The sequence below is a fragment of the Varanus komodoensis genome, unplaced genomic scaffold (genome assembly GCF_004798865.1).
Source record: "Varanus komodoensis strain SLA01 unplaced genomic scaffold, ASM479886v1 scaffold26, whole genome shotgun sequence".
Taxonomy (NCBI): domain Eukaryota; kingdom Metazoa; phylum Chordata; class Lepidosauria; order Squamata; family Varanidae; genus Varanus; species Varanus komodoensis.
In genome coordinates, this window is record NW_025335684.1 from 6,613,838 (window position 1) to 6,631,096 (window position 17,259).

At 49.8% G+C, this 17,259-nt stretch overlaps 1 protein-coding gene across 1 annotated transcript in view; it reads right to left on the reverse strand.

The window, feature by feature from the left end:
- Nucleotides 1-741: 741 nt before the first annotated feature.
- FAM20C (FAM20C golgi associated secretory pathway kinase) overlaps nt 742-17,259 on the reverse strand; it is an 80,625-nt gene continuing 64,107 nt past the window's right edge. Inside the window, exons 5-10 of the mRNA XM_044433660.1 lie at nt 15,716-15,831; nt 9,195-9,375; nt 6,488-6,597; nt 5,445-5,526; nt 4,985-5,044; nt 742-3,036 (exon numbers count right to left, since the gene is read on the reverse strand). Coding sequence (XP_044289595.1) covers nt 2,784-3,036; nt 4,985-5,044; nt 5,445-5,526; nt 6,488-6,597; nt 9,195-9,375; nt 15,716-15,831 — 802 coding nt within the window. The 3' untranslated portion in view covers nt 742-2,783. The remainder of the gene's footprint in view (nt 3,037-4,984; nt 5,045-5,444; nt 5,527-6,487; nt 6,598-9,194; nt 9,376-15,715; nt 15,832-17,259) is intronic.

Consider the following 17,259-nt stretch of genomic DNA (forward strand, 5'->3'; position numbering starts at 1 on the left):
GTTCGCCCCTGCGAGGCACCAGTGGCACCTGCAAAGCTCAAAAGATGACCTGTCCCAGGTGAGGCTGTCAGCAGCCTCCCCTGGAAACTGGGGGGCTGGCACCACTGCCTTCCTCCCCAGAGGCTTCAGCCATTGCTCCAACCGGTGCAGCTTCCTCCAGTTCTGGTGGGTTGTTGCTTCTTCGGGTCGCCACAACCGGAGGCGGCGGCAGCAGCATCGCCACTGGCAGCCTGGTCCCCATTTTCTTGCCCCGCCACACAGGTGTGAAGCTAGCAGAGCTGTGGTCGCAGCCGGGGAAGGCCGCCTGTTCTGCCCCGTGCGAGCAAGCAGAGCTTTTTGCCCATGGGGCAGAACCTCTCTCAGCCCGGGGGCCAAAATCCCGCCTGGAAAAGCCCTTGGGGCTGCGTTGCCGTGACAGGTGAGGGAAAAGGTGATTGAGGTGAGGCCAAAATATAAAACATGGCAGCCCATTTTAGCTTAAAGCTCTTGCTGTTGCTCCAGCCCTGGGAGAGAGAGGGGTGACCTATTAGAAGGGGAAACACACACACTCACGGGGCGGGGGGGGGGGGAATGGACACAAGGGAACATTATATACTATATGGAGAGTCTGGAGGAATCCGCGTGGCCAACTAGGAAATCCAGGCAGCCAGATTTGGCCCCCAGCCTGAGGCTCTGTACCCACCTTAGCAAACGCAGCCTCTGAAATCAGTAAAAATAAAAATCACAGACTTTCTGGCTATACATTTGCCATACTTTTATTGCACTGGGACCACATTGCAAACAAATCCACCAAAAAATGCTGCAAAAGTAAGTCTATCATTGCTGAAAACAGCTTCTTGGTTTTTGTTTTTTTTTTCCTCCTCAATGGTTTGAACTCGTATATGTATATATTTACACGGAACTATCAAAAGCAAAGTCGGGAAAGCAGCAGCTCCGCTACGACAGCCTAGAAAGATAAGAGCTGCTACCTTCTTATGGATAAATAGTACAATTTGCTTTTTTTACATCACTTTGTAAAACCACATTCAAGTATTCCTGCCAGTGCACAAATTATCAAAACCCTCTTCTGACTACGTCGCTGAAAGGTGCGTGCGGCTGGACGGGTTCTTGTTTGAACGGGGAACGGGGTTGGTTTGAGAGATCTTCCTTCTCAAAGGCTGAATATTATTTATTATTAGTACACGACATTTATACCCACCTTTCTTCCTCTTGTGAGAACACCAAGGTGGCTTATGAGGGTCTCCTCCTCTCCCTTCTATCCTCACAACAACAACCCTGTGAGGTAGGTTCGGCTGACACTCCATGACTGGTCCAAAGTCACCCACTGAGCTTCACGGCCAAGTGAGCACTTGAACCCAGATCTCCTGAGTCCCAGGCCAACCCTCTCTCCACCAAGCCACACCGGAAACTGGAGAAGGGGAAGTCATGAAATAAGGTCCCATAAAGCAGGGATGCAAAACCTCTTCCAACCCAGATTTTGGCAAGCCATGTCAGGGCCATGTCCCACTGCGGGGCAGAGCTGACGGCCAAATAGGTGAGGCCAAAAGTAAAAGAGTTTGGGCCCAAAAACCCAGCCTATTTTTGCTTAATGCTCCTGCCACCCGTAACTACGCCAGAGCCCAACACCCCTTGAAGGTTAAACATGCGGAGCACATGGAGACCATACTGGGGACATCTGGCACGGACCTTTCGGTGGTGGCACCATTCCAAGGCGCAGGTGGGAAAGGTCCCTTTGATGTCATGAACTCCCCGCACCCATACCTGGCTGCATCTCGCTAACCGAGCATCCCCCTTGCTGCGTCGGTTTTCCATGTGGTTGTGAATTAGGAGAGCGCAGAAACACACGATCCCCAAACTTTAACTTCAATAGCCACAGAAATGCTGCACTAGCATCCACTCGCGGCAGACGGATTTCCTTCTAGAACAGTTGGTGAGCTGCAGACATAACCTGGTCTCTCTTCTTTGGGAAAGAAAAATGGGCAGGTTTTCATTTCTTAAAAACATAACTCTCTTCTGTATAAATACAAAACATTAAATAAAGATCTGCTTTCTGTACAAATGAAAACGTGTGTGTGTGTGTGTGTGCGTGTGAGAGAGAGCACAGGTGTGATGCATGGAGAGGGAGAAGCCCGTTCTGCTGGGAGCCCGGTGGCATCTGTGAGTCCTCCCAAATATGTTCTGGATCCCGGTGGGGGAATTCCTTCCCAAAGGCGTGGTGCTAAGTACAAGGGTCTGCCCAAGCCGTACGGTCACCTATCCCGAAGAGGGACAACTGGCACCCCACAATTTCCAGCCTTGACTTCCCGAAAGCCCCTCCCCGGGTTCTGGGTAAGCTGCACCCCTGTGGACGTGAGTGTGCACTCGTGCGCACATGTGCGTGTCAGTCTGGAGGGGACGGGCTTGACCGCCTGAGGCAGAGCGTGCCCAGAGCTCTGTTCTCAGTGGGTCGTTCCGGCACAGGCAACGGGAAAAGGAGCACAGCCAGAGGAAGGTGGGGCTGTAGGGAAACCGCGGCGATGACCAAGCCCCCTCCGCTGCCACCGCGGGGAGTTCCCACGAGCCATCAAGATCCCGCGTGTCTGAGAGGCCTCCGGCGCCTGCCCTCAACCCAGTCCCTTTGCAGAGTCTACGCCTTAGCTACTTTGAGAACACTTTTAATCGCAGTCTGAATTCACTGAATTCACAAAGTGGCACACACAGTCTCTTGCAAGACTGTTCTGGTTTTGCTGTAGGTTTCTCTCTTCTTCTTCACTGGAGCTAATAAAAGGGGTCCTGTGATTTCACTACCTCTTGGTCGTAACAGTGTTCATGTCGGACGCAAAGTCATTTTCCACCACGTTGCTGTAACCCTCTTTTTCTATACAGTCACTGACGGCCTTCAGCACCAGCCGGAGCCTCCGGTCCATCGCCTCGAGGTGCAGCTTGTACAAGATGGGCGCAATTTTGTCCTTTTGCAAGGACTCTTCCATCAGGTGGCTAAGTTTGTATTCCTCCTTGGCTAAAAGCTGTAAGCGCAGATAGGTGGACTTCCGTATTCTAGGAAGGAAGAGAGAAAGAGAGTGTGTGAGAGAGATGTAGGGCAGTAGGCAAGGAGAACATGAAAGAAGGGTCAGATAGGAAGCCTTGCTGAAAGGTCAACGTCCTTTGCTAAAACTGTGCGCCTTTGTCTGGGCTGAGCCACTTTGGACCATTGACAAGGGGGCTCTCTTTTTTAAATTTTTTTTAATAATAAGTTTTATTCAAAATAAGCCTAAAACAAAGAAAAACTAAAAGCAACATCAATCATCAGAAACATCGGACCTGCTGGGTCAGCCCCCACATTTTTTCCATTTATGATAACTTAGAAACATACTTAAATCTATACGAAGTCCCGTTTCTCTAGCCAATAATAAAGAGTCCCAAGTTTGATAGGACAAGGGGACTCTCATGGCAGAACCTTCCTCGGTTCAAATAGTTCATCAAGATGTGATATGAAATGGCTTCTCTCTCTCTTTTTCTTATGTATGTGGGAGCAACCACAGGAGTTCCCATGAGCACTTCGGATTAGTCTGGCCCACCTTGGAACATTTTGCAAATCAGGGTAGGGTGGACCGTTTTGGAGAGAATTATGAGAGCTGTAGGCCAAAGCATCTGGAGAAACACTGATTGTCCACTCTGAACTACAGCTTAGACTCATCCCCTTTCCCAACCCCAAAGTTTGGATCTTTTTTGACCTCAAGTCACCAGGCCTAAAGCCTGAATCTGAAACATAATCTGAGAAATGGAACCTCCATGTTGCAATGTAGCGTGCCAAGTTTGCAGGTTAAACAAGGTGCTGAGAAGATACACAGAACCTCGCTGGAGCCGAGCAGAGGACCACATCATCTGGGCTGCAGGAAAAGGCTTTTGCCTCCAAACCCTGTTTTTGGATCTGCAGGTTGCATCTAATTAGACACTCTGGAGAAAGACTGCTGGACGAATGGGTCCTTCGATCTAACAAAGGCCCTGCTTTTATTCTTCGCTTGCACCCATTTGCAAAGCAGGGTGTTCTCTAAGAAGACAAATGCAAGTCCACTGTTTATTCCAGGAACTCCGATGTTCCAAATGAAAGGCACATGATGTACGCTCAGGAAGGATCAGATAACCTGAGATCTCAAAAGAGGCACAATCTCATTTTCTAAAAGAACATATGGGAGAATAGGGCTTACAAGGTGAATTGGGGAACACCACAAAGGTAACGAAGGGGAGAAGAAAGGACCCACACAGTTAGTTAGGGTCTGGAATATCTTCAGCATATCTCCACCCAGTGCCCAGAGGAGACCAAAGAGCTGGAGAAGGCTGTTCCTTCCTGGTTCTGGTTGCTCACTCTAGGAGATGGGGGCCAGCCAGAAGGAATTCAGTGAAGAGCTATCTCTGATGTTCTATTTTACGGGAGAGATTTACAAAATGCTTTCCCCACCCAGTCAATGTCATCAGCTCTACCTCCTCCATCACTTCCTGGGTGGACATGAAGCTACATTTGAGCTTCTGGTTCACTGACACAGGTCCTGAACACAGATGGTCAATGAGGCACAGTCGTTCCCTGTAAATCCACTAAATATCTTTTCCCCTTCTTCCCCGGCCTGGTTCTAAAAGCACTCACACTGTTTTGGTTAGAGACCAATGAATCTGTCCCCACTTCATGCAATTTTTTCATGCATGGGCTTTTTCTGGAGGCAGTGCTCCAAACACGTACATACATTCCAAATGCACGCAGACCTTCCCAACATACAGACTTTGCACGCGTGCTTTCTTGACCTATGCATTTTACGCATGCATTTGAACAAGGACAATCTGAAGTTCAGTGATGGGAAACGTGCAGGTTATGGACCACTGCTGCATTCCAGTCTGCAACGGGTTTGGGAGCACTTCAATGGGTTTCTGGGGCCAAAAGGAGAACTGCACAAAACTCCAATCCATGCTCTCCAGTTGTACCACCCACATCACGACAAACGGAAAGGCATACCTGCAGCATTGGTTTAAAGGCACCAAGATAGAAAGTTCATCGTGGGAATATTTTCCGAACCTGCCAGGGAAATGCAAAGGAAGAGGGAAATGAACACAAGAGGCATCACGGCAAATCAATTTAAGCCTTCATGGAGCTTTTTAACCACTGCATAAAGAGACGCAAGTTAATATGGGTGGAATTTTTCCATCGCCAACTGCACAGTTGATGAGTCCAGCTGGCAAAATAAGCATGCAAATGTAATTCTGGACATCGGGCATATATCACGTGCGTTAGTCCAAAGGTGACCCTGTGGGGAACCAGGGAGGAGCCCCTGGAAGGTCAGATCCGGCTGCCTGGCTTGAGGTTCTGCACCTTCTCTCTGTTATCCTGCCCTGAAGAACTCATGCGGCTTCTGAAGAGCCCTTCAAGTAAAGTCAAAGTACGCCAAGGAGCCATCAGAATCCATTAAAACAATTACCCTCTTCCATTGTCTAAGTGGATAATAAATGTTTCATTTCCAAACTTCTCAAAGGTTTCATAGTGATGTCGATCCATGTTGCCTGCATGGAAAAGAAATGGAAAGAGTCACAGCATGCCAAATAGTGACTAAGTGTGCCTTCTCAAGCATGGCTGGATGGAAAATCAGTCCAACAGCTCATTACTGCACGGCAGGAGCTGGTTACCTTAAAATCACCGAGGAGGTGACATCCTAAACCTTGATGTGCTTAAGCCCTGAACCTGGAGGGCTCTGAGTATCCAGAAAAGACTCTGCACCAGGCTTCCCACTCTCCATGTCAACTTGATGCTTCGGAAGAGGAGGGAAGGAGGCTGGGGTGCCATTAGAAGACCTTGGATGCTGGCTGCTCCAGCTTCCTCCTCTCCCTGCCCCCTGAAATGCCCCCTTTACCCCTTCTCTGAGGTCCAGCTCCCGACTTTGGAGAGGCAGTCCATTCTTGGATCTGGCAATCTGACTTATGCTATGGACCCCCAACAATGTCTAGGGTCAAAGAACTGCCCTGGCTGGGTGCAGATGTCCAACCCAGTCCCCGTCAAAGCAGCAAATGAAAGAGAAGGCTGTGCTTTGGGGTGCTGGACGTTGACCTCGACACGCAGTCGAAGGGCTCCTTGCCATGTGGACAGCTGGCACGTCTTGGAAGGTCTCTTTCCCCGTCCCCAGCAGGGAACCTGCTGCCAGTTTGGGGAATGGGGGAAAACTGACCCCGCTTTCGCCAGGAAACAGAACTGCTTCACACCGATGCTATTTCCCCCCTCATTCTTTTCTTTAACGCTTATGTTTTTCTTTTGCACCTTTGGATTTTATTATTTTCTGGTTTCTTCCAAGCACTCAGGAGTGGAGGGATGATGAAGACAGAGACAAAATAAGCACAGGCATTTTGTGCCTGCACTGAGCATTGTGTCCTCCAGAAGACCTTGCTGGGGGTGTGGCTTTCCTCCCGTGCTGCCCCTGATCCTGCTCAATTTCCAGGAGTGCCATTTCAGTTAAACAGATGAGGAACATACCCATGAGAAAGTCAAAGATGGTCATATCCATGATATCCAAAACTCGGGTCCCTCTGTCATAGGGTGGAGTTTGTTTAACCTCTTCACAATAGTCTGGGTCGACTTCCCACCTGCAGGAAAAACAAAAACAATTACGGGAGTTTAGATGCAGAACACCAATCTTATCTTTTCCTTTGGAAGGTCAGTGAGAACTTTGTCTTTGAGTCCAGGCAACATACGGCTATTTTCAAGGAATCACCCCCAGTATTATGAACCCGCTTGTGCGTGCTATACTGAACAGTGCACATGATGCTGAATATACGTCAAGATTTTCCAGGATGCCATAGTGAGCAGCATCAAATTTGGTCTAGGAGACCCGTATCCAAAACTCTGCTTACTGACAAATTCCAACAGGCTGAATTCCATTCCAGAGAAGCTCTGGGCAAGGCAAAAAACCTGACATCTTGATATTCTGGTGTAACTAATTCTTAGGAGAGCCATTTCAACCATTACCAACTTATTATATTTACACCCCACCTTTTTTCCTGCAAGAAACCCAAGATTAGAGTCTTGGATGAAGGACCTGGGTGATCCAGCATCTAGTCCCCACATGCACATGAAGTTTCCTAAGGGACTTTGGACCTGCCACTTCCTCTCAGCCTAAACTACCTCACAGGGTTGTTGAGAAGATAAAGCGGAACTCTGTAAACTGCCTTGGGGTTCCTTACAAGAGAAAGTAAGAGGGACATGAATGCAACGTGATATTCATATTAATGATGCCGCCTGCCCCTGGCCTTTCGGATCCCAAGTACCAGAGACAGCGGGGTGTTTTCCCTGCAGGGATTCCCCCACTCTGCACACAACGTCACCACGTGCTTCGTTGAGTAAAAGATCTGAACATAAACAACTGAAATTTACAAGGTGGCCAAGCCCATCTTTTGACTGCATTCTTCCACTTCTCATACTTCAAGAACAGATTCTAAGCAGCAGACCAGAGAACGTCTATGTATGGATGCCTGAAGAATCCGCTTGGATGGGTGGGACACAAACTGGTGGACAGGACTGGCTCCAACTCCCACTGCCAGTTCCAGCCCGTTTACCAGTACTGCAACTGGCTCCAGTGTAAGTTGAGGCAGCGCAAAGAGGCTCTTGCTTTTCAAAGGAAGAGGCATAAAAATGAGAAAGGGTCCAGCAGAGGGCAACAAAAATGATCCAGTGGTTGGAAACACTGCCCTGTGCGGAGAGACTGAGAGACTGAGAGACTGAGAGAACTGGGCATGTTCAGCCTTGAGAAGAGAAGACTGAGGGGGGACGTGATATCCCTCTATAAGCACCTCCAAGGCTGCCACAAAGAGGAAGGTCAAGATCTCTTCTCGCTGATGCCAGAGCGTGGGACACGGAATAATCAAGTTGCAACAACCCAGGTTCAGGCTGGACATCAGGGAAAGCTTCCTCAATGTCAGAGCAATACAGCAGTGGGACCAGCTGCCTGGAGAGGTGGTGGGCTCTCCCGCACTGGAGGCATTCAAGGAGAAACTGGGCAGCCACCTGAGTGGGATGCTGTGACGCGGTGTCCTGCAACAGCAGGGGGTGGACCTGATGGCCTTCATGGCCCCTTGCAGCGCTACTATTCTGCGATTCTATGAAATGGGTTGCAATTTGCATATTTTTCTTTTCAGGTGGAGAGATGGGCTGCAACTAGCACAGGCTGCAGGAACAGTTTATGCAAACGGAGGGTGTGTTTTATGCCCAATTCCCATCTCTAAAGAGCAAGCAAAGGAAGCAAACCATGGCCCACTTTAAACACAGGTGCTACAAGCAACCGGACTAGCAACAAAAGCACCCAGCTTGGTCTACATCTGGTCCTTAAGCTCAGGAAGTTCTCTGGAAACTGCTGAGCACGAATGGGTTGAACCAAAATCTTGCAAGATCACCCGATGTTTCAGAAAGTCTTTGAAGCATTGGGTGCTCAGGCATGTCTTTCAATATCCCCAGGGATCTGTGGGAAGCTTCCACAAGGAAGAGCACGGGAGGGACAGCTGGGTTTCTGGGCAGCTTGGAAGGCTTCAAAAGGAAAACTTGGTTCTTTCAGTGCTGATGGATTTGCAACAACTTGGGCAGAGATGGAGAGAGAAAACACCCAGAAAACATTGGGAAAGCTACGCCCCACCCTAGGACTCAGCATCACTGTTCGGGACAGCTGCATCACAGCATATAAATAACGAGATTCTGATATGCCTCTTGTGAATGCATATTTTGATTCAGCTGTGCTAGGATTTAGAAGCAGATTTGTTTTGAAGGTTTCTCTGGATTTATCTGGGGGAAAATGCTGACCTCTGTGTTGTCCGATATTCTTGGTCTATGATTCTAGGATTTCAAGATGTTTTAGCAGCACAATAGCCTGCTTTGGGTAAACATGTGCTATTTAGGTAAAGGAAAGAATCGTGAATCAAACTCCAGTGCAAAGGGCGCACAAGAGCAGGGAAAAACTTCCCCAGAGCTGCAAGAATTCTGTGTGCCAGCCAGATAGCTCTGAGGAATTAGATTGCCTTCGTATTCAGCTGAATTCAATGGAAATATGCCTGATTGTTCTCAGTAGTGTTTGAATTAATGTCTGGCTGCAAAACAATGGGAAATTAACCACCTGCGGCTTGTACATGACCCGGCAAAATAGCCACGGAGCCGCTGGAAAGCTTTTGCGGCATGGCATGGCAAGGCAGTCACTCACTCGGCTTTCTTGCGCTTGTGGTAAGAGCGTCTCCAGGGATTCCTCCAGGTTTTCCTCTTGGCGAGAGACAGGTCTGGCAGGAACGCAGCCAGGGAGGCTTCGATCTGGTCCGGCTTGCCGCACAGAGCATGCTCGGTCGAGCAGTAGTAGGAACACTCTCCATAGAAGCAAATGTTATTGGCTGCAGAAAGAGGAGAAATCCACTGTGGGATACAGGGAAGCTGCGGCACCAGCGTGTCCCAGGATCCCACCTTGATGCACATCAGCACGCCCCGGAAAATCTCCTTAGCGCCCTGTCCTTCTCACTTAAAACATCCACGCGGGCTTTCCTCCTGGCAGCTTGGATGCCCAAGAAGCAGGTTCATGTTGGCTCTGGGAATGGGATTTGTGGGAGTTATTTAGGGGGTCGGGCTCAGACTGCCCCTCTGCCTTGGAGTCAGTCTCTGGGGAAGCTGACTTGCTCTTTGCCAGGAGCCCCATGGCAGCCATCTTGTGGCAGGGCCCAGGACTGTTCCCCAAGCTGCCAAATGTGTCCATGGCCCCAACTGGTTGCCTACCCGTGTGGCGTACACAGGTGCACACACAGGTAGACAGGGTGGAGTGGTGGTTAGAGCACAGGGGGTGACATGGTCCCACTGGCCATGCAAGGCGGTGACTTTGGGTCAGTCTCTTGTTCTCAGCCTAACCCATTGTGAAGATGAGCACGGAGCGGAGGAGAACCTCCTGGGGTCACTCGCAAGAGGAAAAAGGTGGCCTAGAAACAGAACGCAGTAATACTGGAACACTTGGATATGTATCTGTGTACACACACACACAGGCTTATCAGAACCAGTTTGGTTTGGCCAAAGACTCAACTCAATGAACCCCAACTGGGTTGTTGTAAGGGCCAAAAGAAGAGGAACCCTTGCTTGCCCCTTGGATATCCTTAGAGGAAAGGTGGGATAAATATACTCCACACTGTCTATCATCCCTCCCTCCCTCCCTCCCATCCTATCCATCCCTTTAGAAGAACAACTTCTGACTGCAGAGATCCATTTGTGTCTACCCAATATAAATTCAGTATTCATTTTCCAACTTTTTCACATGAAGGCATCCATTTGCTACCTACGTAACTCCAACTGGGTTTCTCTACATAACTCAAAGAGCTGATCCTGCTCCTCATGAAGGGCCAGCTCACTCCCAGAAGTAGATGGCTTGATTCTCTCACCCCCTGCTTTTTTAATCATTAGCTTGCTCAACATTTGATGAGTCACAGATGAAATTGTGCCCTGACTGCTGAAAAGCTGGGGTTGGCACCAGATGGTGCGCAAGTTTTGCCTGCAGTGAGTCATCTGTGAAGCCAACACTGACTCATCCATGTGTGAAGTGGCCAGAGTCGTGGTGAGCACCATCCTCTGTGGGAGGCAATGACTGACCAGTGATGTGGAGCTACTTCACATATCCGACCGAATCGGACAGTATGGTGCCGAGCAGGAGCATCTATAGGCCCACAATCCATCTCTGAAATGCCCTGAATGTCTTTTTGTATCATCTTCATAAGGAAGCTTTTGCAGAAAGCTACGAGGAGAAAAGGGTCCCTGGGAATTTCTTCAGGCACAAATTTTGGAATCTCACATGGGTGGACAATGAGCTGCTTGGAAGGTGGTCCTTCAGGAGCTGGGGAATCCTTTTAACTGCCCCTTCACCCTCCTATGAATGAGGAGCCGAGTGAGACGGTATAAATTGGGGACCTGCAACAACAGGAGGCCGGACCTGACGGCCCTCTTGGCCCCTTGCAACTCTACTCTACTTTGATTCTGCTGTTTCGAGGGAGGAATATTTTAGCTTTCTGTTGAACCTGATGAAGCTTTGATGAGACACGGTACAGTCTTGAGATCTTGCCCACAAGCACCTATCTCGCCAAGAAGCAAACATCCTTCCACAAACCACAGCAAGTGTAACCCCTGCCTTTGATGCTGGCATGCACTGGACAGGATTACAATTCACTGCGCATGGACTCATTTTCTCTGGGATGCTGGCTCCAGTATCCAGGTCTATGTGCCTTGGGTTTTAGGTATGTCTCTCCCACCATTTCCACCATGCCATCCACAGCTGGATGTCCAGTGGCACTGGAGGTAGAACATCTACCCCATATCTGTGTGGGGCATGGGCTGATCATCTCTCTATACCCCTTGTCCACACAACTGGAAGCAATGCGAGTGTATGGACTATCACTTCTTTTGCATGCAATTCTATTTTTTTTAATGGGACGTTAAGGGCCTCTCTACACACAATGCACAAGGTGTTACTTCCTATCACATCAGGATTATTTTGGTTGATTTAATAGTAGGTACCCTGCCTTTTTTTTAAATTGGGATTGCAATGCATGGGAAGATATAACAATGCCCAATACTCCCTCCCTAGCAACCACCTCTGCAAACCAACCCCTCACACGCAATGCAGTTCGCCACAGGAAGAAAACATTTCAGCACCGTGGGGTTAGTAGTTGTGCAGGATGGATTTTAGCAAAGATCATGGCTGGGGAGAGAGAGGCATCTTCTACCCACGTGCCGCAGCCCTGATAAAAGGCTCTTTCTGCACTTCCTGTTGCATAAAGAAAAGCTCGTGGCATGGTTGTGTGATTGGCACAGGCACATTTATCATGTCGTGCAGATAGGTAGGTAGGTGTATCAGCTCCGAAGTGTGAAAAGCGAGAACGGAACACATGGAAATAGGAACGTACTAAGGGAAAGTGCTACCGTGAGCATTCAGCAAGGGGCGCGTGATAAGACAAGCCGCTCTTGTTTTTCGAAGCGCGAGTGCCACTAGGAGCGCTTGCACTCTCCTTGACACACAGTTCGGGATGGATGAGGATGGCATCCCGTTTGGTTCTGGGCAAGAGCTTAGCAAAGGGCATAAATTCCTCCACAAATGGAAAGAAGGAACGTGAGATTTGCATGTGCAAACAGAATAAAACCGAGCCATTCTTCCCCCAGGCAAAGGCTTTTGTCGGCTGATGAAAGGATAAACATCTGGATTTGAAACTTGTGGGGTGTCACATGGATTGGGGTGTGGCGTTTGGGTTCTTCTTCTCCTGCTTCTTCCCCATCATGTGCTACCTGGCAGACCTTTCCTTACGGGAAGTAGGTACCCATTCAAAGGCACCCACTGAATTTTGCTTATACCTGCATGCAACCAACCCTGACATCCCCTTTCAAGTTGGGGGGGGCAGCTCTTCTGGATGAGGGCTGGATTCCACTTTGGCGAACCCCTTGGGGTCAGCCTTCCAGCGGGAGCCTGCGGGGGGGGGGGGGGCAGGGCCAAAGCTAAAGGGGGCTCAGCCAAATTACTGACAGGTAGTGGCTTGGAAGCTCTCTAATTGCCCTGTGAGCAGGACAGAAGGTGGGCTATCATGTGATTCACAAGCAGATACAGGAATCAGAAGCATTTCAACTTTTTCAGATAGGGAAAAATTCTGGCAACCACGGAGAAAAAGTGGCTTGGGGAGAGGGGGTGTCTTCAAGGGGAGGGGGTGGGTCCTCGGGGGAAACCCAGGGGACCAGATGGGACTCCAGGTGGGCCTCGGTCTGGCCAGGCGCTCTGTGCCCCTCCCCTAAGCTCCTCGCTTCTCCAAGGATTGCAGGAACAAAAAACAAGCTTGCTCGGCCTTGGGGAAGGGAGGACGCCTAAGAGAAAGGCAGCTCCCGGCAATCCTCAAGGGAGGTACCATCTGGTGAGGTTGCGCTGGGATGGAGGGGCTCTGGGAATCACAGGTTGGCCCCGTCTGGCAGCTTCTTAGATGAAGAGGCTCCTCTGCATCCGCAGAGAGGCCCCACCTGTCTGAGGATGCTTGCCAAGCAGCTGTGCAGCCCCTTGAGGTTTTGTGGGAGCTTGGAGGGCATCTCGGCCCAACCTGAGTGAATCTGCAAGCTTAGCAGGGTGGTTGTTCCTGCAGGCACCTGCCAGGCCACTGCGGTAGACGGTGGTTCCCTCTAGAGTCAAATATCTGGAGAAGTCTGGGCCTGCTGCAGCACTGTACGTGTCTCTTCACCGCAGCAAGATTAGTGCGACTCTGCACAGTCAGCCGTTCTCTTGCCATTTCAAAACCTGGACAGCGATAATCATCTCAAGCATGTTCAAAGAGGACCTGAAAAGATCTTAATCTCTCTTCCCCGGGGGAAGTAGAACAGAGATGCTATTGTTTGTTTACCCAGGGTGGCGGGTTGGCAGGAGTGGAGATCTATAATCTCCTGCAATTGGTTAACACGAACAAAAGTCCCAGTACTTACTTCGTGGCATTGATTTTGGTAAACTGCCGCTTCTATTACTCTGAAAACTACGGCCTCCATGGTTAATATGTCTCTTTTTTGCTAGCAAATTACCACTCGTTCATTAGAGGCCTGGAGTTACAGCGGTTTGTCTGGCTGCAAAATGTGTAGAAAGTCATTTAAATAATTGTTGACCCCTTTCCAGTCTCCCCTCTGCATGTAATGCACTCTTGTCATATTTTCTTTTCCAAATGGAACAGCGCCTATCGACTGACCCTGTTTCTGCCTGCTCCCCGACGTGCTTCTCTGAACAAAGGGCGGGTTCTTTGTGCAGAAAAGTAGCTCTTTAACTAGAGTTTTCCAGCAAAGCTCCCCATGGGAGAGTCTCAGGAAAGAAATCTCCTAATGGGATCTTTTTCCTGGGGGCAGGTAGACGTTTCTCCTATTCCTGACGCATGACGACAGTTCTCATAATTCTAGAGTCCGTCTAGAATAAAGCAGATTGGTGGGGGAACTCTGTGGAATTTCCTACCCTAAGTTGTAGTGATAGCTGACCAGTCTGCAGGGCTATAGAAGGGATTAGACAAATGGATGGAAGAGAAGGTTATTAATGACTTCTAGCCCTGATAGCTTGATATGATCTCCAGTCTCAGAGAGGATATTCCCATGTATGTCCGTTGCTGGGTAACATGGGTGCAGTTGTACTCCTGTCCTGTTTGTGGGTCCCCACAGGCAGCTGGTTGGCCAGTGTGTGAACAGATTGCCCACTGAAACAGCTGTTGGGTCGGATCCAACGTGGATCTTGTGTCCTCCAGAACTTCTCAAAGCCCTCATCATGCTAGACTAAGTTCACGGGCAGTTCTGGTCTCGTTGGCATCTCTGCTTAAACAGGGTGGTGAGAAATAATGTGAGGGTCTTAAATTTTAGTCCAGTACCAAGACTTGAAAGACTTTATGGAAATATACCTGTACAGGTATGTAGATGCTTGTGAAGGAAAGTGGAAGGGTGCTATTGAACTGATGTCCAATTTGGAATTTCACACATGCATCCAGTTGGTTATTGTGGGAACACAATGATATCTCCTTCCTCTAATAAGAATAAAAATAATGGCGGAGGGGAGGGGAGGGGAGGGGAGGGGAGGGGAGGGGAGGCAGATCAAGGGGTGGGTGGGTGGATGGATGGACAGATGGACAGATGGTTGGATGGACACCCCAAGTTTTATGCTGAGGTCTAAGGCACAACCCAAATCATTCCTAAAATCAGAACTGCCGAGGCGACTTGGGGACGTGAAAGGGCAGAAGCCCAGGAATTCTCTGTTCAGGCTGCCAGTTAAGATCACCATCTTTCTGGGTCCTTACATAATTCATGCGTTCACAGAGCAGCTCTGCCTCGCCCTGCATCTACTGTCGTCAGTCAGAGGAATCCAACTGAGAATTCTGAGCAGCTGCAACATGGGACTCACTTGAAATGTTTACACGGACAGCATCTACCTTCCCGAGGGTTCCTCTTCTTTTTTTCCTGAGTCAATCAGGTGTTATTAACTAAGTCATTGGAGGTCCACGCTAAGAATGCTGCACGTCATTAAGTCTCCATGCTTGGGCAGACACTGGAGCACCGGCTTTGAAAAGCAACTATTAAGGACGAGGTTGAGGAATGATAATAGGCCTGCCAGGCATGAGCTGGACGGCCTCAATCCAGCAGGAAAAGGATGGCCTATTTTGCTCCTGAGGGACTGCAGGTGGCGCAGTGGTTTAAACCTCTGTGCTGCTGGGCTGGTTGATCGAAAGGTTGTCGGTTCGAATCTGCACAACGGGGTGAGTTCCCGTTGCTCCGTCCCAGCTCCTGCCAACCTTGCAGTTTGAAAGCATGCAAAGGCAAGTAGATAAAAAGGTACCACTTTGGTGGGCAGGTAACAGCGTTCTGTGCACCTCGGTGTTTAGTCATGCTGGCCACACAACCACAGAGACTGTCTGCGGACAAGCGCTGGCTCCCTCGGCCAGGAAACGGAGATGAGCACCGCCCCCGAGAGTCAGGCATGACTGGATGTAATGTTGAGGGGAAGCCTTTACCTGTACCTTTACTATTTTGCTCCTGATGAAGGGCAGATTAACCAGCCCCGGCTGGCTCTCCTTTCCGCCAGGCTCATGGAGCCCTTTCCGGCCAGATTCCCTGTGGGAGAGACTCTCAGGGGCAGCAAACCGGCCTGATGAACATCACATCTTTCTCAATGGAAAGTGCAAATTAGCACACTGCTGTTGGACAAGTTGTGCTCACCTGGAGATATGAAAAATGTCCTCCACAGCTTCTTGTCACGAGTGACATCCCTTATTTCCCTGGTCATGTTAACCAGTCTCCCTGCAACTGGTGGTACACGGCGAAAATCCAGGATTCTGGAACAGGACCACAAGATACGGGGATTCTGAGATCTTGAGATCATGTTGGTGATCTTAGGTTTTATGGTGGCTTACAAGCAATTTAGGAAAAAACACCCAGTTCAGTTTACACACACACAGAGCACACGGCCGACATACATACATTTATTTCTTGTTTGAGAACCGCCTAACTTCTGAGAACTTCAGAAAATCCTTTCCCAGGTTGCAATCCTATATAGGCTCAGACAGCAAAGAGTTCTACCAACACTCAGAATTCCTCAGCTGTGCGTGAGACTCTTCAGCTGAGGGAGAGAATTCCCTTCTTGGCCAACCAGCAGCAATTTGAAACGGGACAGACCATCCCAGGATGATTGCTAGGCCTTTAGGACAATGCAAATGCCACGAGGAGGGGAAAGAAAACGTTTGCTCCATCTTCCCAGTTCCTAATCGCAATGGCTTCTTCTAGTCATGCAGATCAGTGGCTGCAATTGATCAGACCAGATTCCATGAAACTCTGGGTCTTGGTGCTGCCACCGCTAAGATAATATGCCTGCCTTTCTTTCTGAAAGCCTATATGAGGTGGATAGAAACATATTCCTGAAGGTATCAGGAACGTTTTGCAGCAGGGTTCGGAATGGCATCCCAGAATGGGGGCTCTCACAAGCTGGAGCACTCGTAAAGAGAGGCCGACATCCCGGCTCAGTGTACATGGCCAGGGGTGTGCACGGGCTCTGCCTGTTGGATTCCCGGTGCTCAGTTCTCTGGACTGAACCCGCTTTGCAGACACCCCAGTGCGTGTGCCCAGCGGGCGTGGGGCGCTTGCCAGAAAACGAGCCCCTGGACTGCGCAAGCAGCGCCCTCCCCGGCGTGCGCCACGACCAGTTGCAGTGAGCAGCTGAGACGTTTGGTCTCCAGGGAGGGAGGCTTGCGTGCCACGCACAGCCCCCCTTAACCGAATCCTGCAGCCTCCCCGATGGGGAAGGCTGCTTGTTGTGAAGCTGTGAGCAGCCGCAGACTTCCTGTTGGCTCGACTCGTGTTGCAGGATTAGGCCAAGCTTAAGGTGAAGCCTGCGGGAACTAGAGGGATGGACTCCAAAGGGGTTCAACCCAGCCCTAGAATCGGCTTCTGAGAAAATGTGCAGGGCAGGGTCACCTTCGTTCAAGATTCTGGCCCCTTCATTTCCCCCTCCCAGGTGGGTTCCCACATTGCTTGAGCTGCCGGTATTCGCAGTTACTGAGCAAGTCCCATCATCCCTGGGCCAACGGCTTCCCCTCACCCTCACACCTAAAGAGCGGTTCACTCTTCCTCAGAGCTCGCGGTTTTTGCAAGCAGTTGGATATCCCCTCGCTGCACACAGGCAGTGAGGTTTGGTCCACCAAGTATCAGCACTCAGAATGATGGGTGGTCATCCATATAATTATTACACAATTCAAAGGTTCCGGATG